This window comes from Danio rerio, chromosome 5, assembly GCF_049306965.1.
Source record: "Danio rerio strain Tuebingen ecotype United States chromosome 5, GRCz12tu, whole genome shotgun sequence".
NCBI lineage: Eukaryota > Metazoa > Chordata > Actinopteri > Cypriniformes > Danionidae > Danio > Danio rerio.
Window position 1 is genome coordinate 930,001 of NC_133180.1, and position 25,000 is coordinate 955,000.

Genomic DNA, 25,000 nt, shown 5'->3' on the forward strand with positions numbered 1-25,000 from the left:
TGTGTGTGTCTGTGTGTGTGGCTGTGTTTGTGGTTATAGCGTGGCTGCTTCTGTTGTGTGTGTGCGTGTGTGCTTGTGTGTGTGTGTGTGTGTGTGGGTGTGTGCTTGCATGTGCTGCAGTTTTGTTAAGGTTTTTCCCCATCTGTGTGTGTGTGCGTGTGTGTATGTGTGCGTGCGTGTGTGTGTGTGTGTCTGTGTGTGTGGTTGTGTTTGTGGTTATAGCGTGGCTGTTTCTGTTGTGTGTGTGCGTGTGTGCTTGTGTGTGTGTGTGTGTGTGTGTGTATGTGTGTGTGCGTGCGTGCGTGCGTGCGTGCGTGCGTGCGTGTGTGTGTGTGTGTGTGTGTGTGTGTGTGTGTGTGCGTGTGAGTGTGAGTGCTGCAGTTTTGTTCAGGTTTTGCCCCATCTGTGTGTGTGTGTGTGTGTGTGTGTGTGTGTGTGTGTGCAGCAGCTGCGCCTCCACCCTGATCTCCGTGGGCCCCCGGGGAGCCTTTAGCCTCTGAGCACCGGTGTTTGTCTGTCTGTTCATCGTGATGTCAGCGCCGCTCCTCAGTCAAACCTGCGCTTTTGTCCTGGTCTGTTGTGTTGTGTTGTGCAGGACATCGCTGAAGCAGCACATATGCTGGATAACTCAGTGTTGGACTCTATGATGCGCAGATTTATTCTGATTGGTCAAAGCTGATGTCAGCTGATCGGCTGATCCAGAGTGCTGCTGGTTAAGACAGTTAAAGGAAGCTTATTAAGCAGAAATCACCCTGATGCAGTGATCTGATCGACATTCTCCCTTTGTACGTGTCATCAGAGGAGGAAAGCCCCGCCCACTAGTGCCCATCTCTCCATCTCATTAGCATAAACAGCAGCCCTGAGTGAGAAGCAGCCGTCTGTCCATTAGCCAGTAGAGTGTTTAGATTAAGAGCATTATAGATGTGGAGTTCAGCTGCTGCAGGTGATTATGAGGAGATGTTGTGTTTGCTGAACTCTGCCTTTAAGAACTCACCAGTGGTTGAGTGGATGAGGCGCAGGTCTCATCTTAATGTTTTTGTACCATATTTAAAAAAAAAACAAATGTTTGTGTGTGTGTGTGTGTGTGTGTGTGTTGTGTGTGTGTGTGTGTGTGTGTATGTGTGTGTGTGTGTGTGTGTCTCTATGTGTCTGTGTGTGCTGTGGTTTGTGGTTTGATGCTTGTGGTGTGTGTGTGTGTGTGTGTGTGTGTGTGTGTGTGTGTGTGTGTGTGTGTGTGTGTGTGTGTGTGCGTGTGTGTGCGAGTGCTGTGAGTGCTGTGGTTTGAGGTGTAATGCTCATGTGTGTATCTCTGTGTGTGTCAGTGATGTGCGGTGAGGTTTGTGGCTGGTGAAGCACGACTCTTTCAGGGTCAGATTTACAGACTTATCCACCCGATATATTAGCCAACTACTGCTGGTGTTTCATATCTCGTATCTGCATTCTTTCTGTCCACACGGCAGGTACACACAGGGCCGGATTAAGAACACTTTGGGCCCTGGGGCTATAGCGAATCTAAGAGCCCCCCTTTTCATTTTTTTTACCTCACAAAAATATAGTTATATATAGTTGCTGTTATTATTATTGCTATTATTAGGCTGGTTTGTGAAAGCAAGCCAGACTACTAATATCCAATTTTTTTTCTGAGACTAAAAATCAAACACCATCTCCTCCTAGAGCTTTCGAGCTATGACCACCAAACTCACACCAGACCTCCAAACTGGTCTGACTCGATGTTCTATATCCTTTCCGACTGGTCAGACTTTCGGTTTTCCAAAAAATGTCCCGGAACTGTCGGAAAAAACCCATATACTTAACATTGGACCAAACTTTGTGACCTCATTACTCTGCGTCAGACTGTCACACAAACATCTAGCTGGGCTCTTTTATATCAGACTACCTATGCCAATAACTGATGAACTTTTAACTTTCTGGCCACGCCCTAGCAACCACTTTTGGGACCCTAGAAACTGTCTCATAGACTTCCATTCAAAAGACTCTTATTGACTTTACATTGAATCAAACTCTATGAACTAATAACTCTGCATCAGCAGCCAATCACTGATGAACTTTTAACTTTCTAGCCACACCCTAACAACCAGATACTGTACCCTAGCAACTGTCCCATAGACTTCCATTGAAAGTGACTGTCATTGACTTAACATTGAATCTATCTATTTGTCTGTACTGTTTTCAAACTATTTCCAAACTATTTTAATCTATCTATCTATCTATCTATCTATCTATCTGTCTGTCTGTCTGTCTGTCTGTCTGTCTGTCTGTCTGTCCGTCCGTCCGTCCGTCCGTCCGTCCGTCCATCCGTCCGTCCGTCCGTCCGTCCGTCCGTCCGTCCATACTTTTTAAATAAACTATTACCACCAGGCTTTCTCAAGCCAGCCTCAAAGTTTGTCTTGACGAACTTTAATAATCTAGTTATTATTATTATTACTAAATTACTAATTAATATGATCATTTAATTTTACATCGTTTAATTTAAATGAGATTATTATATTATTTTCAGTTTTATTAAAATTATCCTGCATGAATGCAAAATTAAGTAACGACATAATATGAACATTAAAGTTCAAACCGGCTGCAGAAATCCGCAAAACAAAAGCATGTGCAATATTTCCTGAATGACTGCTTTATGATAAATACTTTGAGTAGGTGCATGCATGTGATTCACTCACATAAATACTTGATTCCCTATTTGGTGTGAAGCCAGCATAAAAGTGTCATTATCGCCACCTGTTGTTTGGGTGTCCCTTAAAATGCATCACAGTGCGTTCTTGCGTTTTCATGTGGACAGATATATATTTTTTAATTAAAGTGGGGAAAACTTAACTGTACAAAAAAAGTGAAAAAAAAAATAAAGTTGTAAAAAAAGTTTATAAAAATACCCATGTACGTGTGGACATGGCCTAAACTAAACCACATGATGATAGAAAACCACACGAGTCAAACTGAGTTCGTGGAGAGCCAAAGCTCTGCACACTTTAGTTCCAACCCTACACTAGGGCTGCGCCAATAATCAAAACCCAATCGCAATCACATGGGCGAAGCAGTGGCGCAGTAGGTTGTGCTGTCGCCTCACAGCAAGAAGGTTGCTGGTTTGATCCTTGGCTCAGTTGGCGTTTCTGTGTGGAGTTTGCATGTTCCCCCTGTGTTCATGTGGGTTTCCTCCGGGTGCTCCGGTTTCCCCCACAGTCCAAACACATGCGCTATAGGAGAATTAGGTAGGCTAAATTGTCCGTAGTGTATGAGTGTGTGGATGTTTCTCAGAGATGGGTTGCAGCTGGAAGGACATAAATTGGTGGTTGCATAAGTTGGTGGTTCATTCCACTGTGGCGGCCCCAGATTAATAAAGCCCACAAGAATCAATTGAATCAAACTTGAAACATTGCAATTAATTAATCGCAAGAGGCTGTGATATGAAATATATATGTTGTTTAATTTCCCCCTCTCAGAGCTAAAGCGTGAAGGTGACACTGCGAGTGTGAAAGTCTCACTAGCAAATTGAGTGAGCACACTTTCATTCTGCCCATTCAGAGTTGCGCAATCGAGCTACGCGGACGAATAAAAGGAAAGGAAAAGTAACGGGAAAGTGTGGACATGTTGGAGAATGGTGTCTGCTGCTTCAGAAGCATTAATAAACAAATCATTCAGTCATTTGCTTGTCGGCTTAGTCCCTTTATTAATCCGGGGTCACCACAGCGGAATGAACCGCCAACTTATCCAGCAAGTTTTTATGCAGCAAATGCCCTTCCAGCCGCAACCCATCTCTGGGAAACATCCACACACAGATCCACACACACACTCAGCATCACAGCGGATCCGCTCTCTCTCTCACACACACACACACACACACACACACACACACACACACACACACACCCGCACACACCCGCACACACACACACACACACACACACACACATACACACACACACACAGCATCTGCATAGTGGTTTCACCTATACTTTAATTCTTGACAGTCTTGAATTGCTTTAGAATGATCGTGTGTGTGTGTGTGTGTGTGTGTGTTGATCATGATCAGGTGTGTGTGTTCTCGTCCTCTTGACCTCAGACTGGAGGCTTTAAGTGATTAAAGATGTTCCAGTGAATTCCACAGCAGCACAATCAGATTATCAGGATTAAATGCTGAGGTCAGACCTGTGTGTGTGTGTGTGTGTGTGTGTGTGTGTGTGTGTGTGTGTGTGCTGCTTGTTGAATCTGTTGTTTAGTTTGTCACAGCACATCTCCAGCAGCAGAATCAGCTTTGATATTAACATCACAGTCGGCTTCTGTTGGACGTCTGACGCACGCGCACAGTTAGAGCTGTTAGTGTGTGTGTGTGTGTGTGTGTGTGTGTGTGTGTGTGTGAAAGAGACTGACAGATCAATAAGGTGACCGGATACACAGTAACCATGGTGACAGCTGATAAGGAGATGACCAGATATGGGAGAACACACACACACACACACACACTCACTCTCACACAAACAGGCGCACACACATGCTCTCACTCACACACACACACACACACACACACACACACACACACACACACACACACACACTCTCAGACAGACAGGCACACACACTCGCTCTCACTCTCTCTCTCTCTCTCTCACACACACACACACACACTCACTCCTATTTGGCTGTATATCATACGCTCTCTGAATAAGTGTGTGTTCCTCCTCTTGTGTGTGTGTGTGCTGTAATCTGTGTGCTGCGAGCGGCGGGTCGAACCCTCTGCTCTTCAATCACATCTTCAGCAGCGTCTCGGCGGATTCGCTTCATCTCCACATCTGTTTGTGTCTGTGTGTGTCTGTGTGTGTGTGTGTGTGTGCGTGTGTTTCTCTGTGAGATGAAGGACGTGATGGTGTTCCTCTGTTTCTAGTCAATCTGATGATCTCTGAGCTCTGTCAGCCAGTGTGTGTGTGTGTGTGTGTGTGTGTGTGTGTGTGTGTGTGTGGGAGAGTCTAGGTGTATGTTTGTGAGTCTATGTGTGTGTGTGTCAGTAGATTTGTATAGAATATGTATTATATTAGGGCGGCACTGTGGCCTCACAGTAAGAAGGCCGCTGGTTCAAATCTCAGCTGGGTCAGTTGGCGGGTCTGTGTGGAGTTTGCATGTTCTCCCCGTGTGGGCGTGGGTTTCCTCCAGACACATGCGCTATAGGAGAATTGGTTTACTAAATTGGCCGTAGTGTATGAGTGTGTGTGTGTGTGTGTGTGTGTGTGTGTGTGAATGAGTATGTATAGATGTTTCCCAGTACGGGGTTGCATCCGCTGCAAAAAACATTTGCCAGGATAGTTGGTAGTTCATTCCACTGTGGTGCTCGTGATTAATAAAGGACTAAAACCAAGGAAAATTAATGAATAAATGGGGTTAGCACAGCGGAATGAACCAACTAACTATTCCAGGGATATGTTTTATGCAGCGGATGCCCTTCCAGTCGCAACCCAGTACTGGGAAACACCCATACACACTCATTCATGCACACATTCATACACTATGGCCAGTTTAGTTGATCAGTTCCCCTATAGCGCATGTGCTTGGACTGTGGGGGAAACCAGACCACCCGGAGGAAACCCACACCAACACGGGGGGAGAACATGCAAACTCCACACAGAAACACCAACTGATCCAACTGGGACTCGAACCAGAGACCTTCTTGCTGTGAGGCCACAGTGCTAACAACTGAGCCACTGTGATGCCCTGAATGTATTATATTATATGAATATATTTACATAAAATTAATAAAATATACAGTGAATGAGAAATAAATGGCAGAAAACAGAAGACAAGATCTCTATAAAAATGATGCTATAACAAGAAGAAAGAGTGTAGATGATTTAAATGAGGCAAATTAGTTCAGATTACCCGTTTCCTATAGTGTGAATGGTGTAGAGTCTCTCTCTCTCTCTCTCTCTCTCTCTCTCTCTCTCTCTCTCTGTCTGTCTGTCTCCTGCTGTCTTGAATCCTGATGGGTGTTTTTCACTGTCTTCTGCTTCAGTGTGTCTATAAAGGCGTCTCCACCCTCCATCCTCCATCCTCCTTTTGTCTTTATGACACTGTATTTCCATCTCCGTATCGCAGATCAGCGGTGCGTGAGGAGCTGTGAAATCCACACGTCTGAGCTTCTGTCTGAAAAGCACGCTCGGTGTCGCTTGGTTTTAAACGCACTCTATATTCCCTCAATAGTGAACTGCAGTCAGTGTTTCTGGATTTAAAGAGCACCTATTGTGAAGAATCACCTTTATAAGGGGTGCAAACCCTGTAGTGTGTGTGTCAGCAGTGTGTCTTTATATCCAGCAGCTCTTTAATGCTCTACATGAATTAATTGTGTTAGTTATTATCAGACTTGATGACTGAAACACTTTGATTGACATTCTCCTTTGGTATGCATCATCAGAGGGGGAAAGCCCCGCCCACTAGTGCCCATCTCTCCATCTCATTAACATAAACAGCAGCCCTGAGTGAGAAGCAGCCGTCTGTCCATTAGCTATTAGAGTCACACACACTGCTGTTTTACATCTGTCGCACAGCCGTCTGTAGCTCCGCCCTCTTCTGAAAAGAGCACAATCTCATTTGCATTTAAAGCGACAGTCACCAAAACACCACAATTAGGATCAAAACCTGGAGGGGTCAGTTTCAGAGAGCTGGAGAGCATTATCTGTGTGCTGTTTTCAACTCAAACACACACACTCTGGAGACAGCAGAGACGCATTCACAGCTTGTAGAAAGCAGCATAATAGGTGCCCTTTAACAATATTCGTGATGTTTATGGTGAACATTGTTGTGTCAGGTTTAACAGATTTAGTTCTGCTTCATTTCACTGCTGTTGTCATCTTGTGTGAGCAGCGTCCTCTTATTGGAGCTGAAAGCGTGATCAGATTAGTCTAAATGTTGTGTAATAAGCGTGTGTGTGTGTTCATGCTGGGCGCTGGAGGATCGACTCCTCAGACTGACACACAGAATGAGCCGCCGCTCAGCAGGAGTCAATCAGCATCTGAATGACCCGCAGCGTTTCAGCTTCAGGATACCCCACAATTCAAGACGTGTTAATGCATATCTGTGAGGGAAACTGAAGCGTCCATCACAGCACCGGTTTACTGTCACTCACACACTGATTTCTCATGCATTTATTGTGTTAGTAGTGGATGGTTGGGGTTTCTCTGTGCTGTTCTCCTTACTCAACACATCTCTGTGCAGCATTGTTGTCATTATTATTACTTTTATGGTTATTTTACTTTGAGTGTTTTTGGTTATGTTCAGCTCTTTGGTCAAAGCCAAACTGAAGTTAAGCGTGCTTAATAAATAAACTTTACTGACTGTACTTATCTGTCAGTAATGTCTGTGTTTCTCTGTGCTGATCTGTCAGTAATGCCTGTGTTTCTCTGTGCTGATCTGTCAGTAATGTGTGTTTCTCTCTGCTGAGCTGTCAATGGTGCCTGTGTTTCTCTGTGCTGATCTGTCAGTAATGTGTGTTTATCTGTGCTGATCTGTCAGTGATGCCTCTGTTTCTCTGTGCTGATTTGTCAGTGATGCCTGTTTCTCTGTGCTGATCTGTCAGTGATGCCTGTTTCTCTGTGCTGATCTGTCAGTAGTGTGTGTTTATCTGTGCTGATCTGTCAATAATTTGTGTTTCTCTGTGCTGATTTGTCAGTGATGCCTGTTTCTCTGTGCTGATCTGTCAGTAATGTGTGTTTCTCTGTGCTGATCTGTCAGTGATTCCTGTGTGTTTCTCTGTGCTGATCTGTCAGTGATGCCTGTTTCTCTGTGCTGATCTGTCAGTGATGCCTGTGTTTCTCTGTGCTGATCTGTCAGTAACGTCTGTTTATCTGTGCTGATCTGTCAGTAATGTGTGTTTCTCTGTGCTGATTTGTCAGTGATGCCTGTGTTTCTCTGTGCTGAATTTTCAGTAATGCCTGTGTTTCTCTGTGCTGATCTGTCAGTAATGTGTGTTTCTCTGTGCTGATCTGTCAGTAATGTGTGTTTCTCTGTGCTGAATTTTCAGTAATACCTGTGTTTCTCTGTGCTGATCTGTCAGTAATGTGTGTTTCTCTGTGCTGATCTGTCAGTGATGCCTGTGTTTCTCTGTGCTGATCTGTCAGTAATGCCTGTGTTTCTCTGTGCTGATCTGTCAGTGACGCCTGTGTTTCTCTGTGCTGACCTGTCAGTAATGTGTGTTTCTCTGTGCTGATCTGTCAGTAATACCTGTGTTTCTCTGTGCTGATCTGTCAGTAATGTGTGTTTCTCTGTGCTGATCTGTCAGTAATGCCTGTGTTTCTCTGTGCTGATCTGTCAGTAATGTGTGTTTCTCTGTGCTGATTTGTCAGTGACGCCTGTGTTTCTCTGTGCTGATCTGTCAGTGACGCCTGTGTTTCTCTGTGCTGACCTGTCAGTAATGTGTGTTTCTCTGTGCTGATCTGTCAGTAATACCTGTGTTTCTCTGTGCTGATCTGTCAGTAATGTGTGTTTCTCTGTGCTGATCTGTCAGTAATGCCTGTGTTTCTCTGTGCTGATCTGTCAGTAATGTGTGTTTCTCTGTGCTGATCTGTCAGTAATGTGTGTTTCTCTGTGCTGATCTGTCAGTAATACCTGTGTTTCTCTGTGCTGATCTGTCAGTAATGTGTGTTTCTCTGTGCTGATCTGTCAGTAATGTGTGTTTCTCTGTGCTGATCTGTCAGTGATGCCTGTGTTTCTCTGTGCTGATCTGTCAGTAATGTGTGTTTCTCTGTGCTGATCTGTCAGTGATGCCTGTGTTTCTCTGTGCTGATCTGTCAGTAATGTGTGTTTCTCTGTGCTGATCTGTCAGTAATGCCTGTGTTTCTCTGTGCTGATCTGTCAGTAGTGTGTGTTTATCTGTGCTGATCTGTCAATAATTTGTGTTTCTCTGTGCTGATTTGTCAATAGTTTGTGTTTCTCTGTGCTGATCTGTCAGTGATGCCTGTTTCTCTGTGCTGATCTGTCAGTGACGCCTGTGTTTCTCTGTGCTGATTTGTCAGTGATGCCTGTTTCTCTGTGCTGATCTGTCAGTAGTGTGTGTTTATCTGTGCTGATCTGTCAATAATTTGTGTTTCTCTGTGCTGATTTGTCAATAGTTTGTGTTTCTCTGTGCTGATCTGTCAGTGATGCCTGTTTCTCTGTGCTGATCTGTCAGTAATGTGTGTTTCTCTGTGCTGATTTGTCAGTGATGCCTGTGTTTATCTGTGCTGATCTGTCAGTAGCGTGTGTTTCTCTGTGCTGATTTGTCAATAATTTGTGTTTCTCTGTGCTGATCTGTCAGTGATGCCTGTTAGTGATCTGTCAGTGATGCCTGTGTTTCTCTGTGCTGATCTTTTAGTGATGCCTGTTAGTGATCTGTCAGTAATGCCTGTGTTTCTCTGTGCTGAGCTGTCAGTAATGCTTGTGCTTCTGTGTTGATCTGTTGCCAATGTGTGTTTCCTGTGCCAATGTAGTGATGCCTGTGTTTCTCTGTGCTGATCTGTCAGTAATGCCTGTGTTTCTCTGTGCTGATCTGTCAGTAATGCCTGTGTTTATCTGTGCTGATCTGTCAATAATTTGTGTTTCTCTGTGCTGATTTGTCAATAGTTTGTGTTTCTCTGTGCTGATCTGTCAGTGATGCCTGTTTCTCTGTGCTGATCTGTCAGTGACGCCTGTGTTTCTCTGTGCTGATTTGTCAGTGATGCCTGTGTTTCTCTGTGCTGATCTGTCAGTAGTGTGTGTTTATCTGTGCTGATCTGTCAATAATTTGTGTTTCTCTGTGCTGATTTGTCAATAGTTTGTGTTTCTCTGTGCTGATCTGTCAGTGATGCCTGTTTCTCTGTGCTGATCTGTCAGTAATGTGTGTTTCTCTGTGCTGATTTGTCAGTGATGCCTGTGTTTATCTGTGCTGATCTGTCAGTAGCGTGTGTTTCTCTGTGCTGATCTGTCAGTAGTGTGTGTTTCTCTGTGCTGATTTGTCAATAATTTGTGTTTCTCTGTGCTGATCTGTCAGTGATGCCTGTTAGTGATCTGTCAGTGATGCCTGTGTTTCTCTGTGCTGATCTTTTAGTGATGCCTGTTAGTGATCTGTCAGTAATGCCTGTGTTTCTCTGTGCTGAGCTGTCAGTAATGCTTGTGCTTCTGTGTTGATCTGTTGCCAATGTGTGTTTCCTGTGCCAATGTAGTGATGCCTGTGTTTCTCTGTGCTGATCTGTCAGTAATGCCTGTGTTTCTCTGTGCTGATCTGTCAGTAATGCCTGTGTTTATCTGTGCTGATCTGTCAATAATTTGTGTTTCTCTGTGCTGATTTGTCAATAGTTTGTGTTTCTCTGTGCTGATCTGTCAGTGATGCCTGTTTCTCTGTGCTGATCTGTCAGTGACGCCTGTGTTTCTCTGTGCTGATTTGTCAGTGATGCCTGTGTTTCTCTGTGCTGATCTGTCAGTGATGCCTCTGTTTCTCTGTGCTGATCTGTCAGTAATGCCTGTGTTTCTCTGTGCTGAGCTGTCAGTAATGCCTTTGTTTCTCTGTGCTGAGCTGTCAGTAATGTCTGTGTTTCTCTGTGCTGATTTGTCAGTGATGCCTGTGTTTCTCTGTGCTGATCTGTCAGTGATGCCTCTGTTTCTCTGTGCTGATCTGTCAGTAATGCCTGTGTTTCTCTGTGCTGAGCTGTCAGTAATGCCTCTGTTTCTCTGTGCTGATCTGTCAGTGATGCCTCTGTTTCTCTGTGCTGATCTGTCAGTAATGCCTGTGTTTCTCTGTGCTGAGCTGTCAGTAATGCCTTTGTTTCTCTGTGCTGAGCTGTCAGTAATGTCTGTGTTTCTCTGTGCTGAGCTGTCAGTAATGTCTGTGTTTCTCTGTGCTGATCTGTCAGTGATGCCTGTGTTTCTATGTACTGAGCTGTCAGTAATGACTGTTTCTCTGTGCTGATCTGTCAGTAATGTGTGTTTCTCTGTGTTGATCTGTCAGTAATGACTGTGTTTCTCTGTGCTAATCTGTCAGTAATGACTGTGTTTCTCTGTGCTAATCTGTCAGTAATGACTGTGTTTCTCTGTGCTGAGCTGTCAGTAATGCCTTTGTTTCACTTTGCTGATCTGTTTATAATACTTGTGTTTCTCTGTGCTGATCTGTCAATAATGCTTGTGTTTCTGTGTTGATCTGTCACCAATGTGCTTCTCGGTGCTGATCTTTCAGTAATGTGTGTTTCATTGTGCAGATTTTTTTTTTTTGTAATTTCTAATATTAGAAATGCCTGGCACCGAAAGTCCATCATCACAGGGGTTCAGTTTTTTATTTATTTATTTTTTTTTAGTTGTTATTTTTCTATTATTATTCCCTCCAGAACTGTCTTGAGCATCTGTCTGCACTCCCAAGGTGCATCTCCTGCCTCTAAAAGCCACCTCATTGCGTTTTGTTTTCATTTTCTGAGGAGCAGCTCATTTATTAGAGGAGAAAAAAACACCACAGTGGCTTCTTCCAACGCATTCAACTACATTTTTTTTCTTATATTTGCTTCAATATATATGGAATGTATGATTTGTTTATCACTGTATGGAAATATAGTTTTTTTTTTATGTTTTATGTGAGATTCCCCTTTCGCATACATTAATTTGCCTCAGTGTGTATATTTGCACAGTTCAAACACATGCACTATGGGTGAATTAGGTGAATTGGATGAACTGAATTGGCCGTAGTCTATGAGTGTGTGAATGAGAGTGTGTGTTGGTGTTTCGCTGCGTTCGCTGCATTCGCTGCGTTAACCATATGCTGGAGTAGTTGGTGGTTCATTCCGCTGGGGCGCCCTCTGATAAATCAGGGACTGAGCTGAAGGAAAATGAATGCATGACTGGTGGTTTTATGTGTTATTCCTGTTTTGCGCATGAATCCCATCTTTAGATGTAAACCCACCTAATCCCGCATGTGTGTTTCTGTCTGCAGGTTTGGAGTCTCCGCGGGGGTTTGTGGATCTGCGGTTTGTGCTGCAGCCGCAGGACGTGGTGACGGTACGGGGTGGAGTTCTGCAGCTGGACTGCGATGCGCTGTCGGATCAGGGCGTCCCCAGCATCTCCTGGAAGAAAGATGGAGTTCTGTTGAGTGCAGTAGTGGACGAGCGCAGGCGTCAGCTCTCTAATGGATCCCTGCTAGTGCAGAATGTGATGCATTCGAGACACCACCGGCCGGACGAGGGCTCCTACCAGTGTCTGGCCTCGCTGGAAGGCATCGGGGCCATCGTCAGCCGCACCGCACGCGTCACCGTCTCCGGTACCTTTGCTTTTATTCTAAAAATCTGTCATTGCAATATTTCTTTTTTAGTGATATACAAGGCAAGGCAAGATTATGTACATAGCACATTTCATACACAATGGTAATTCAAAGTGCTTTACATAAACATGTCCAATGTTGGAGCACATCTGATAATTTCTGGAAGCTGATTCAAGCAGTGAGGGGCATAGTGGCTAAAAGCCGATTCACCCTGCTTTGACTGAACTCTTGGAGTTTCTAGTGTATATGATCCTGTAGATATGAGTGATCTGTTGGGTTTGTATTCAGTGAGCACATCTGTGATGTATTGAGCTCCAAGGCCATTTAGTGATTTATAGACAGGTAATAATACTTTAAAATGAGTGTAACTGGGAGCCAGTGTAAAGACCTGAAGACCGGTGTGATGTGCTCTTATTTTCTTGGTTCTGGTCAGAATCCTGGCCGCAGCGTTCTGGATGAGCTGCAACTGTCTGACTGTGTTTTTAGGAAGACCAGTGAGGAGTCCATTACAGTAATCCACCCTGCTGCTGATAAAAGCATGAACAAGTTTCTCTAAATCTTCACTAGAAACAAAGCATCTGATTCTTGCTATGTTTTTGAGATGATAGTATGCTGATTTACTGACTGCTTTGACATGACTGTTGAAACTCAGATCTGACTCCAGAGTCACACTAAGATTCTTGACCTTATTTTATGTTGTTTGACCCTTAGGCCGTCCTCACACTTGGTACAGTTGCCTCGAACCGGGCCAAAGCACGCTTGTCCCCCCTCCCGCGCTCTCTCACTCAGCAGCACAGTGGAGATTTCTCTAGTTATATCGTGTCAGTGGTTTGATATGCAGTGACATGCAGTCAAATATTTCGCCAAACAGTCCTTAGGGATGCAGAGACACGCAGTCAGATATTTCACTGTACAGATTCGCCACTTTTGGCGCTCATAAACAGTCATAAAGCTCTCGTGCTGCAGGAATGAGGAGGTCTGCTGAAGGTGAAGCTGTCATTAATAATCTACGGCAGTTTGCGTTCACTGAACAGTAAGAATGATTAATAAATCCATATCAAACAGTCCCTTAAAAGTCACGTCTCGCTTTCAGTTTCGGGCTTTGGTGGGTTTTGCACTTTTGCACTCACACACAAGCGTACCGCGCCAAAGCCCAAGTGATCCGCGCTCAGGCACACCTCTTCCAACCGGGCCAGGGCCGGCCAAGTGAACCGTGTCTGAGCCTGATTCAGCGCACTCACACTTCTCAAACGATCCGGGAAACGGGCCTGGGCACGGTTCGGATAGCATACGCACTTAGTGCCAAGGTATGCATTCACCTTGAGAACCTCATCTCTGTTCCCAAACGCAATGACTTCAGTTTTCTCTTTGTTTAACTGAAGAAAGGTTTGGCACATCCAACTGTTCATTTCATCAGTGCACTGGCAGAGGGTGTCAATAAGGCTGTAGTCATCAGGCAGTAAAGGTTTGTACACACCTGGACGCTTTTCCTTTGCGTTTATCGTCAGCGTTTTTTGAGACGTTTTTCCTTATTCAAAACCAAGAGATTTTCACTGGCGTCAAGCAGAAGAGTATATAAAATCACTCTTGGCGTTAGAAGGTGCTACACAGAATAAGAAAAAGACAGAGAAAGTTGACACGCTTGTTAAAGTTACTGGCGATTCCACGTTCATATCGCCTCTGGGCATCTTCTTCAATGTGCGCTCGCATTGACAGTTTTGCACTTGAGCACCTCCAAGTGCTGTTTACTGTAACTTCAGCAGCTTTGTGCACGTGAATAAAAGTGCCAGTCTGATTGGTGGAGAAGGTTTAGATGTGACACGTCAAAACAAAAAAAACGAGCATGAGGCGTTTCTTTAAAAAGGACGCTTTTACGCCTGGCGTTTTGCGCGTTGGTCTATACCATCACATTGACGCCCTTTATTTAGTCTTGAGGCGTTAAATGTTGACGGAAAACTTGAGCACAAAGCATCTTGGTGTGCACGGACCTAAAGGCTATGTAGATCCGAGTGTCATCAGCATAGCTGTGGTAGGAGATTTGGTTGTTTCTTATTGTTTGGCTCAGTGGGAGCATTTGAAGCCGTCTTAAATGTCTTTTTTCAACACATTTCTAAACATAATAGTTGTAATAACTCATTTCGTTCATTTAATTTGATTGGGAGGATTTTGTACAATGCAAAAATACAATGCTTCTTTTACTCCGCCAACTATTCCAGCATATGTTTTGCACAGCGAATGCCCTTTCAACTGCAACCCAGTACTTGGAAACATCCATACACACTCATTCACACACACACTCATATACTATGGCCAGTTTAGTTGATCAGTTCCCCTATAGCGCATGTGTTTGGACTGTGGGGGAATCCGGAGCACCCGGAGGAAACCCACGCCAACACGGGGAGAACATGCAAACTCCACACAGAAACACCAACTGACCCAGCTAAGACTCAAATCAGCGACCTTATTGCTCTGAGGCTACAGTGCTAACCACTAAGCCACCGCGCCAGCCACACTCAACAAATATTGTCTTGTGTTCAGAAATAAAAAGTCAAAATTAAATAATAATTTAGTTTTTCCTTAAACAAGCGGAATAATCTGATAATGGTGAAGCAGAGTAATGTTATTTCAAATAAAAAATCAGATTGTTTTGCTTACACGATTGCAATATAACAACATTTGTAATGTGTTGTTCAGGAAAGTTCTCCAGAGAAATAAAATAGTTTGACTTTATCTGGACTTTTGCCAAACTTTCCCGCGGCTGGTTAATAACCGGTGCCAGGCTTCAGTGTGTGAGTCAGTAAACCTGACACTTCTGAGCACCTGCTAATCTAATTAAAGATGTTTCATCACTTGACTTTTGGTTTGGACACACACACACGCGTGCCGATAGCGCACACAAACACACTGGAGGAGGCTGAGATAATGTGATGACATTATATATTCACACCGCGCTTCATTACGACTGTGATAGACTCATGTTGACTCTCATTAATGATGTTAGATATACAGTGGAGGAGTGTGTCACAACACACACACACACACACACACACACACACACACAGACACACACGCACACACACGCACGCACACGCACACACACACACACACACACACACACACACACACACACACACACACACACACACACACACACACACATACGTTTGCTTCATGCATTTTGAATGTCCTGTTTCCATCACTGGCTCTCATAGTCAGAGTTTACTGTCGCTGCTCATCCTGCACTGAATGACTGCAGTGTGTGCAGAGCCCCGGCTATTATGTGAAGATAGGTGTGTAAGTGTGTGTGTGTGTGTGTGTGTGAGAGATGAAATAAAGCTGATTTAGCAGCTGGAGCTCAGTAACCTTCAGCAGGACATTAAGCGCTGTGTTCTCCACCTGTGGACGGAGGCGTTCAGGCGTTCTGCTCTGTGTAAACGCTTTGGGAACCTCTGATAAACCCGAGCGCAGAGAGACGAGCCGCTCTGTGTTTAACCTGCCGGAAGGCGCAGCATTTACAGCACAGTAATGAGAATCATCTGACAGACACGCGCTCGCTCTGTTCCTCTCAACATCTTCATCATCATTCCGGCTCCTCAACCCATGAAGATGATGCTGAAACTGTATTTTAGGATGTATACTAGAGCTCTGCTGAGGGCTTGAGACACCTGGTCACTCTCAGGTGTTTGGTTAATGTCAGATAAAGGCACAGCTGAAGTAGTTCCGGCAGGTTTAGAGCACATTACAGCTCCATATATCCCTCCGCTGAATAATTTGAGTTATTTCACAGCTACAACAGTCAGACACCACAGCTGAGCTAAAGTTGCAGATCTGATTGGTCGCCTGTGTTGACCAGTCAAGTCAAATTGAGCTCAGGCAGTTGCTAGAGTGTTCAGGGTGGTTGCTAGGGTATTTTAGGTGGTTGTTTGACTGTTGCTAGGGATTTCTAGGTGATTTCTAGGCAGTTGCTGGGGTGTTTAGGGTAAGTACATGGTTACATGTTCAGGGTGGTTGCTAGGGTATTGTAAGTGGTTGCTAGGCTGTTGCTAGGATGTTCATGGTGTATACAAGGGTGTGTTCTGGGTGATTGTTATGTGGTTGCTAGGGTGTTTTGGAGGATTCTTAGAGTATTTAAGGTGTTTGCAGGATGTTCTGATTAGGCATTTACTAATGTGCCCACAGTGTGCTCTGGGTAATTACAAGAGTGGTGTAGATGGTTGCTAAGGTGTTCTTGATGGTCACTTAGCAGTTTCTAGGGTGTTATAGGTGATTGTTAGCCAGTTGATAAGGTGTTCAGGATTGCAGAACATCCTAACAAGTTGTAGTTGCTAGGATGTTTAGCATGGTTGCTAGGGTATTATATATGGTTGCTAAGCTGTTGCTAGAATGTTCAGGGTGGTTACAAGGGTGTCGTATATGGTTGCTAAGGTGTTCTGGATAATTTCTAGGTGGTTGTTAGCATGTTCTGGGTGGTTGTTCTTAAGCAGTTGCTAGGGTATTGGGTATGATTACTAGTGTATTCAGGATAGTTGCTAGGCTGTTGCTAGGGTTTTCTATGATGTTACTAGGCCATTGCTATGGTGCTCAGGGTTATTCCAAGGGTATTCAGGGTGGTTTCTATGGTGTTCTGGGTGATTGTTAGGCAGTTGGTAGGGTTTTCAGGGTGATTACAGGGGTTTTCATTAGGGTTGCTAGGGTGTTATGGGTGCTTGTAAGCCAGTTGCTAGGGTGTTCAGGTAGATTATTATGGTATTTAAAGTGTTTGCAGGATGTTCTGGCTGATTAGGCATTTACTAATGTGTCCACTGGGATTACTACGTTTTCATGCAGGTTGCTAGGGTGTTCTGGGTAATTACAAGGGTGTTGTTGATGGTTGCTAGGGTGTTCTTGGTGGTCACCTAGCAGTTCCCAGGCTGTTATAGGTGGTTAGCCAGTTGATAATGTGTTCAATAGGATTGCTAAGGTGTTCATGGTGATTACAGAACATCCTAGCAAGTTGCAGGTGCTAGGGTGTTCTGGATGGTTTCTAGATGGTTGTTAGGATGTTCGGGGTGGTTGTTCTTAAGCAGTAGCTAGGATATTAAGTATGATTTACTAGCGTATTCAGGGTGGTTGCTAGGCTTTTGCTAGGGTTTTCTATGTGGTTACTAGGTCATTGCTATGGTGTTCTGGGTGATTGTTAAGCAGTTGGTAGGGTTTTCAGGGTGATTACTAGGGTTTTCATTAAGGTTGCTAGGGTGTTCCAGATGGTTGTTAGCCAGTTGTTATGCTATTCTGAGTGATTTCCAACCAATTGCTAGGGTGTTCAGGGTGGTTGTTAGCCAGTTGATAAGGGTGTTCAGTGTGATTACTATGGCATTCCGGGTGGTTGCTACGGTATTCTGGGTGATTGTTATGTAGTTGCTAGGGTGTTCACAGTGTTTACTAGGGTTTGTGTGCATGTTGCAACGGTGTTCTGAGTTATTTTTTAGGCAGTTGCAAGGCTGTTTAGGGTGATTACTTTGGTTTTGTTGTGGTTGCTAGGGTGTTCTGGTTGGTTGTTAGCCAGTTGCTAGGGTGTTCTTGATGGTTAGTAACCAGTTTCTAGGGTATTCAAGGGTGGTTGTTTGCCAGTTGCTACAGTGTTTTGGGTGGTTGTTAGCCAGTTGGTAGGGTGTTCAGTGTGATTACTTTGGTGTTCAGGGTGGTTGCTAGGGTGTTCAGAGTGATTGTTATGTATTTGCTAGGGTGTTCATTGTGTTAACTAAAATTTTCATGCATGTTGCTGGGGTGTTATGGGTTATTTTCTAGGCAGTTGCAAGTGTGTTCAGGGTAATTACAAGGGTGTTGTAGATGGTTGCTAGGGTCTTCTAGATTGTTAGGCAGTTGATAAGGTGTTCAGGGTGGTTACAGAACATTTTCGCAAGTTGCAGTTGTTAGAGGGTGTTCCAGGGTGGTTGTTCAGGTTACTAGAGTATTATAGGTGGTTGCTAGGCTGTTGCTAGGATGTTTGGGATGGATACAAGGGTTATGTATATGGTTGCTAGGTTGTTCTGGATGGTTGCCAGGCAGTTATCAGGATGCTCTGGGTGGTTATTAAGCAGTTACTGGGGTGTTAGGGTGATTACTAGGGTATCTGGGGTGGTTACTAGGCTGTTGCTATTGTGTTCAGGGTGATTACAAGGGTATTTAGGGTGGTTGCTATGGTGTTCCAGGTGATTGTTAGGCAGTTTCTAGGGTGTTCAGGGTGATTACTGGGGTATGTAAAGTGGCTGCAGGGTGTTCTGGGTTATTGTTAGGCAGTTATTAATGTGTTCTCGATGATTACTAGGGGTTTCATGCGGGTTGCTAGGGTGTTCTGGGTGATAGTTAGGCAGTTGCTAGGGTGTTAAGTGTGGTTGCTAGGGTATTCAGGGTGGTTGCTTGGATGAAAATGGAAGATGGAAACGGAGCTAGTGTGTGGTGTTTATGGTCTGCTGAAGCTCCTCCAGGGTCTGTCCTCCGCTGTCTTTCACACTGAATCAGATTACACGCGTGTCACACGCTTCACTCTGGCGTAATCCGGTTAGCGTCTGATCTGAGCGCGGCGCCTGTAATGAGCATTTGCAGATCAGATCAGCTGCTTAATCAGATAATTCCCACTAACCAGGCAGATGAGCTGCTGTGCTGTGGTTGAACTGGTTAATGAGTGCATATATAAACATTAAAGAGACGCTTCAACCAAAACTGAAGATGCTCTCAGCATTTACTCACTTTCTCAAATCTTTATGAGTTCACATGTTCGGAATCACTTTATTTTAATGATCTCATTAGATTATAAGTAGACTGTAAGGTTAGGATTAGTGTAAGTTGACGTGTACTTGTTAAGTTTCTTCTAGTCAGTTAAATGTCTGTTAAAGGAGCAGAATCAGCAGATATGAAGCAGACAGTCTACTAATACTCAAATGCACCATCAAAATAAAGTGTTAACATATGTTCTGTTGAACACAAAAGAAAATCATTTGAAGAAAGCTGAAAACCTGTAACCATTGACTTGCATAGTAGGAAAACAATTACTATGAAGCCAATGTTTACAGGTTTCCAACTTTCTTGAAGCTATAAGAGGTTGACAGGAGGTTGCTAAGGTGTTACGTGGTAGTATTTATGGCACTGTTATGCAGAGGTGGGTGGAATAGCAATGATTTGTACTCGAGCAAAAGTAACTTTACGCTTTATTCTTACATATTTTAAGCACATGCAGTCTCAGGAATAAACGGAAGTACATTCAGGTTTTTCAATGCAACAGTGTTCATTCACCCCTCACAGATCTCTCTTTTACATTATTATTTTCTATAGGAAGCTCTACAGCTTTATATTTGTGCATATGAGCAATTTCATGCAAATGTCAACCTTGCCAAAAAAAAAAAAACTAGCCAAACTAGCAAAACCGTTTCTGCATTTTTTTGTGAAGGCTTGTATTTTACGGTGCTTTAAAAATACTCAAAATTGTTTCTATCAGTGTTTTTAAATAATTATATTTGATTTTCCAAAGTCACACAAGTGGCAATTTCACATGCGTAACATCCATAACGGAGAGATGTCACATACATAACCACACTTTTTCCTTATAAATGCAGAAATGTTCAATCAAATAAAAGCAGTTATGGTTGATCCATGAAGAGCAACTCTTCTCCTCTTGATTATCATTGTTTCTTTTGGGTTGTGCAGGTTAATTCACAGAATTTCTACAGAGTATAGAAACTTGCAGACTTTTTTTTGTCACATCCGTAACGCATGTTTATTTTCTTCATGTAAAATATGAAAAATGTCTACAGACTGATATTTTTCTGCTCCCACAACTCTGTGGCTAGTTGTTTTAAAAAATATAACCAGATGTTTCAATATAATGTTAACGTCTGCTTTCTATGTGAATTTATGTTTTGAGTTTTTACTGCAAATGTCACATCCATAACGCTGGAACTGCTCATATACTTTAGATTAGTCAGTACTGAAGCCAAATCTGGAGCTCATCTAACAAAATACCTTACAATAATAGTCCAGAAGTTAGTACACCCAAATGTATGTGTTGGGGGTGGGGGTGGGGGGTGGGGGGGGATTATTAAATAAAATTTGATTAAAAAAGGAAAAATCTAGAGAAACGTTTTTTATTTTTTTTGTGCAATATTTCTTATGAATTTAAATGAGTTATCTTTCTATTTCTAAAGATGTTCTGTGACTAAACTATTAGTCTAGCCGTTTAATAAAACTGTTTTGTTTAAATGCACAATATTCATAATGCTGTGTTCACACCAGATGAGAAACGTGCGGATAAATTGTGCTATTCGCGCATAAATAACCGTGTGAACCTTTCAGTTTACTCGCTTCATTTGCACGTCAAACCCCGCTTCATTCGTGTGTCAAATTCACTTCAGAGCAGACGCAGATTCGGCTGATGGGCAGGGCTTCTGTCTGCTCTGTGACTGTAGCTTCTTTGCTAAATGGCTGACATGGATTTTATTAAGAAAAGAACAGTTTATGTGCTTTATGAAGGCTGAAAAACAGCATTGAAATGTTTGGGGCCGTGTCTGAGTCCACTAGATCTTTTCAGAAGTGCAGCAGCTCTGAGTTCATCAACCCCTCCAGAAACTGAACCTGGATCACGGAGGCTTTCAGCGGTGCTTCTGACTGAGCCCAGCCCAGTTTGATGAACTGTTGTCGATGTCAGCTGGAGGATTTCCCCCGGACACCAACAACAGTTCAGTTGGTGTGTCTGTGTGGAGTTTGCATGTTCTCCCTGCGTTCGCGTGGGTTTCCTCCGGGTGCTCCGGTTTCCCTCACAAAGACATGTGGTACAGGTGAATTGTGTAGGCTAAATTGTCCGTAGTGTATGAGTGTGAATGAGTGTGTGTGTGGATGTTTCCCAGTGGTGGGTTGCAGCTGGAAGGGCATCCACTGCATAAAACATGTACTGGATAAGTTGGTGGTTCATTCCACTGTGGTGACCCCAGATTAATAAAGGGGCTAAGCCGAAAAAAGAATGAATGAATTTATGGCAGTAATGTAAGAGCACCGCCAAATGTAGTTTAGTAATGGCGAGTTCAGACTGCGTGATTTTAGCCCTGATTTTGACTCACCGACAAATCACTGACAAATGCCTGAAATCACAGGCAAATTGGTGCTCGTGCACGTGAGTGACAATCACACAAAAGTATGCCTGTGAGATATTTGGCATATTAATATATCTGGAGCTGTCTGCGATACAAATCATGGCATGTGAAATGTGTTCTGACTGACAATAACATCAGCGATCGCCTACAGTTAATGAGACAGCAGCATTCACTAGTGTGTGTGTACCTGCGGGCCAGCGGGAGGATGGGGGAGAAGTTAAATGCGCCCAGTTTTAGTTTATTTGGACCCAGTAAATGGAGGAAAAACTAGTGTAAATTTGGCAGGAGCACCCATGTCTGTTTGACGTGTCATCTGATCAACACCAGAACAGGCTCAAAGAGAAAACAGTTGAGGAGAGATTGCTGATTCCCTTCAAACCCAGGCGAGCAAATGTGTACATCTACCCCATTAAAGGCTTCTGTCTCGTTATATAGGTAATAACAAAAGATATACGACGTGTTTTTGGCAGTGAGACGTAGTTTGGACAAAGTTATCGGCGATTCTTACTTTTGTAAAGTCATATAATGTGAAAGTCCCTGTCGCAGATCCATCTTGCAGTGTAAACAAAGCAGCAACAAAACACTAGCCCAGATAGTCATGCAGTGTGAACACATCTGACACCACTACTGTGACAATCCAGCAGTCTGAACCCGGCATTAGAGTAAAGTTTCTTCTCTAAACATGTACTGGAGTAAAAGTCATTTACTCAAGTAACTGTACTGAAGTAACTCCCTGCTGAAAAATCCAGCTTAAACCAGCCTAGGCTGGTTGGCTGGTTTTAGCTGGTCGACCAGCCTGGTTTTAGAGGGGTTTTGGCCACTTCCAGGCTGGTTTCCAGCCATTTTAGCCTGGTCTTAGCTGATCAGGTTGGAAAGTGAACAGCTAAAACCATCTAAAACCAGCTTGACCACCCTGGTTTAAGCTGGATATAGCTGGTTTTGGCTGGGCTTCCAGCCTGGCTTGGCTGGTCAAGTTGGTTTTAGCTGATCATCTCCCAGCCTAGGCAAGGCAGTGGTGCAGTAGGTAGTGCTGTCACCTCACAGCAAGAAGGTCGCTGGGTCGCTGGTTCGAACCTTGGCTCAGTTGGTGTTTCTGTGTGGAGTTAGCATGTTCTCCCTGCCTTCGCGTGGGTTTCCTCCGGTTTCCCCCACAGTCCAAAGACATGCGGTACAGGTGAATTGGGTAGGCTAAATTGTCCATGGTGTGTGAATGTGTGTGTGGATGTTTCCCAGAGATGGGTTGCGGCTGGAAGGGCATCCGCTGCGTAAAAACTTGCTGGATAAGTTGGCGGTTCATTCTGCTGTGGCGACCCCGGATTAATAAAGGGACTAAGCCGACAAGAAAATGAATGAATAAATGAATCTCCCAGCCTGTCCAGCTAAGACCAGGCTGGAAATGGCTGGAAACCAGCCTGTAAGTGGCCAAAACCCCTCTAAAACCAGCCTGGTCAACCAGCTAAAACCACCCAACCATCCTAGGCTGGTTTGAGCTGGATTTTTCAGCAGGGCTGTAATCCATTACTACCCACCTGTGTTGTTAGAGGATTGCTGGGTGTTCGTGTAAAGCGCTGGGTAGGTTGTTCTGATAGGCAGCAGTAAAGTCATTGCTAGACAGTTGAGCACAGTAATATGGTGTTACATTCATGCATTAAACAGGCTCTCTCCTCTTCATCCTGAACTGTGCATCTCGAGCTCGCGTGTTCAGCTTTACACCGCCAGCATCTGCTGTTCATCACAGACGTGTCTGTACGAGATGAAGTGAAAAGCACACAGTCTGGCATCTGTCTGAACGACAGCAGCGGCTCGGTAATTTCCTGCCGTTGAGGAACTTTATCTGAAATATTACTGCCTTTATAGAAGCCAACAGTTAAATGAAGGAACGACACTCATCAGGGCTTCATCACAGATGTATTAAAGAGAGTCCTCAGTGTCTAACAGCACTGGATGAAGACAGAAGAGAATAAAGCTAAAATCAACACTAATGCTTCTGTACGGTCATCAAGTGAGTGAGCAGAATCATCCAAACATGCATTAACCACAACCATTTCACAAACTAATGCATTTATACTCAATGCAGATGATTCACATCCTCTGCAAAACAATCAGGCTTAGCTTAAAAACATCCTAAGATCAAGACACATTCACTGGAAAAGCAAAAATCTTTAGCCTCCTTGTTGCAGCAACCGACTCCCATTCAGAAGGTCGCCGGTTCGATACCAGCTCAGAGCGGGTTGGGTGGCGTAGAACCAGTGGTGTTACATTGGTGCCGTGACCCGGATGGGAGTGAGGTTTAGGGGGGTGAGTGTAACGGAGGCCAGCTACTGAGCGCTGTGCAGTTAAACCTCACTCCTCTGACCTCTAAAGGTGCTCTAGTGATAGACATTAGAGGTCATGATCTTTAGCCTCCTTGTTAGAGCAACCGACTCCCATGCGGAAGGTCGCAGGTTCGATACCAGCTCGCAGCGGGTTTGGTGGCGTAGGACCGGTGGGGTTACACCTGCAGAGGTAAAATCTACTCAGACCTACTGTTTTCAATATGGGGGAGCACGATGGCGCAGTGAGTAGCACAGTCACCTCACAGCATTCAGGTCACTGGTTTTTCAGTGTGGAATTTCAGTGTGGAGTTTGCATATTCTCCCCGTGTTGGCGTGGGTTTTCTTCGGGTGCTCCGGTTTCCCCCACAGTCTAAACACATGCGCTATAGGGGAATTGATGAACTAAACTGGCCGTAGTGTATGAGTGTGTGTGTGTGAGAGAATGAGTGTGTATGGGTGTTTCCCAGTACTGGGTTGCAGCTGGAAGGGCATCAGCTGCGTCAAACATATGCTGGTATAACAAGGCCAGCTAGTGAAGTGCTGTGCAGGTAAACCTCACTCTTCTGACCTCTAAAGGTGCTCTAGTGACAGACATTAGAGGTCTTGGTCTGTAGCATCCTTGTTTAGCAACCAACTCTCATGCGGAGGGTTGCCAGTTCGATTCAAGCTCAGAGCGGGTTGGGTGGTGTAGGACCGTTGGGGTTTCACACATCATATACTGAGTCCTGAAATTAAATGACGATATAGTAGGTGCTCAAAAGAAGAACTCAAAAGAGAAACAGGAGTGTCCTCATGCTCACTGCCTGATGATTGTTCTGTTTCTACTTTAAAATCTTTAATTAAAAGTGGATTAATGTCTCTGGATTATTTGTTCACCTTAAAGGTGCAGTAGGTGATCTGCCAGAATGCTAGCATTAGCATAATAGCTTAGAAATATTACGACCCTCCCCTGCCGCCCAAAGCCACGCCTCCTTAAGTCATGAACAGGCGATCGAGCACTGATTAGATATAACACTAGATCATGTCATTCACCAGTTAGAAAACTCTATGGAGACACGCACTTTATCAAGCAGTTGTTGACAGGCCAGCGGGTGCAGGATTATACTTCTCCAAAACTGTGCGTCACACGCTGTCACTGTTCAAACATGAACGAATGTGTGAATATAGATCAAACTTGACCTCAGTAGACCAGTTAAACTCTGTGACGTCATCGACTTTTATGCATCCATAACTGCAGAAGACTCCAGCTTGAAATGGGAAAATTGACTAAAATATTTTATGGTCAAAATGCTAATGGTCTAATCCGC

General features: G+C 44.0%; 1 protein-coding gene across 10 annotated transcripts in view; it reads left to right on the top strand.

Moving 5' to 3' along the window:
* dcc (DCC netrin 1 receptor) overlaps positions 1–25,000 on the top strand; it is a 402,326-nt gene that overhangs the window by 202,169 nt on the left and 175,157 nt on the right. For all 10 annotated transcript variants that reach the window (XM_073950897.1, XM_073950899.1, XM_073950890.1 and 7 more), the window contains 1 exon segment: positions 11,933–12,256. In XM_073950897.1, the coding sequence (XP_073806998.1) occupies positions 12,151–12,256 (106 nt within the window). In that variant the 5' untranslated portion in view covers positions 11,933–12,150.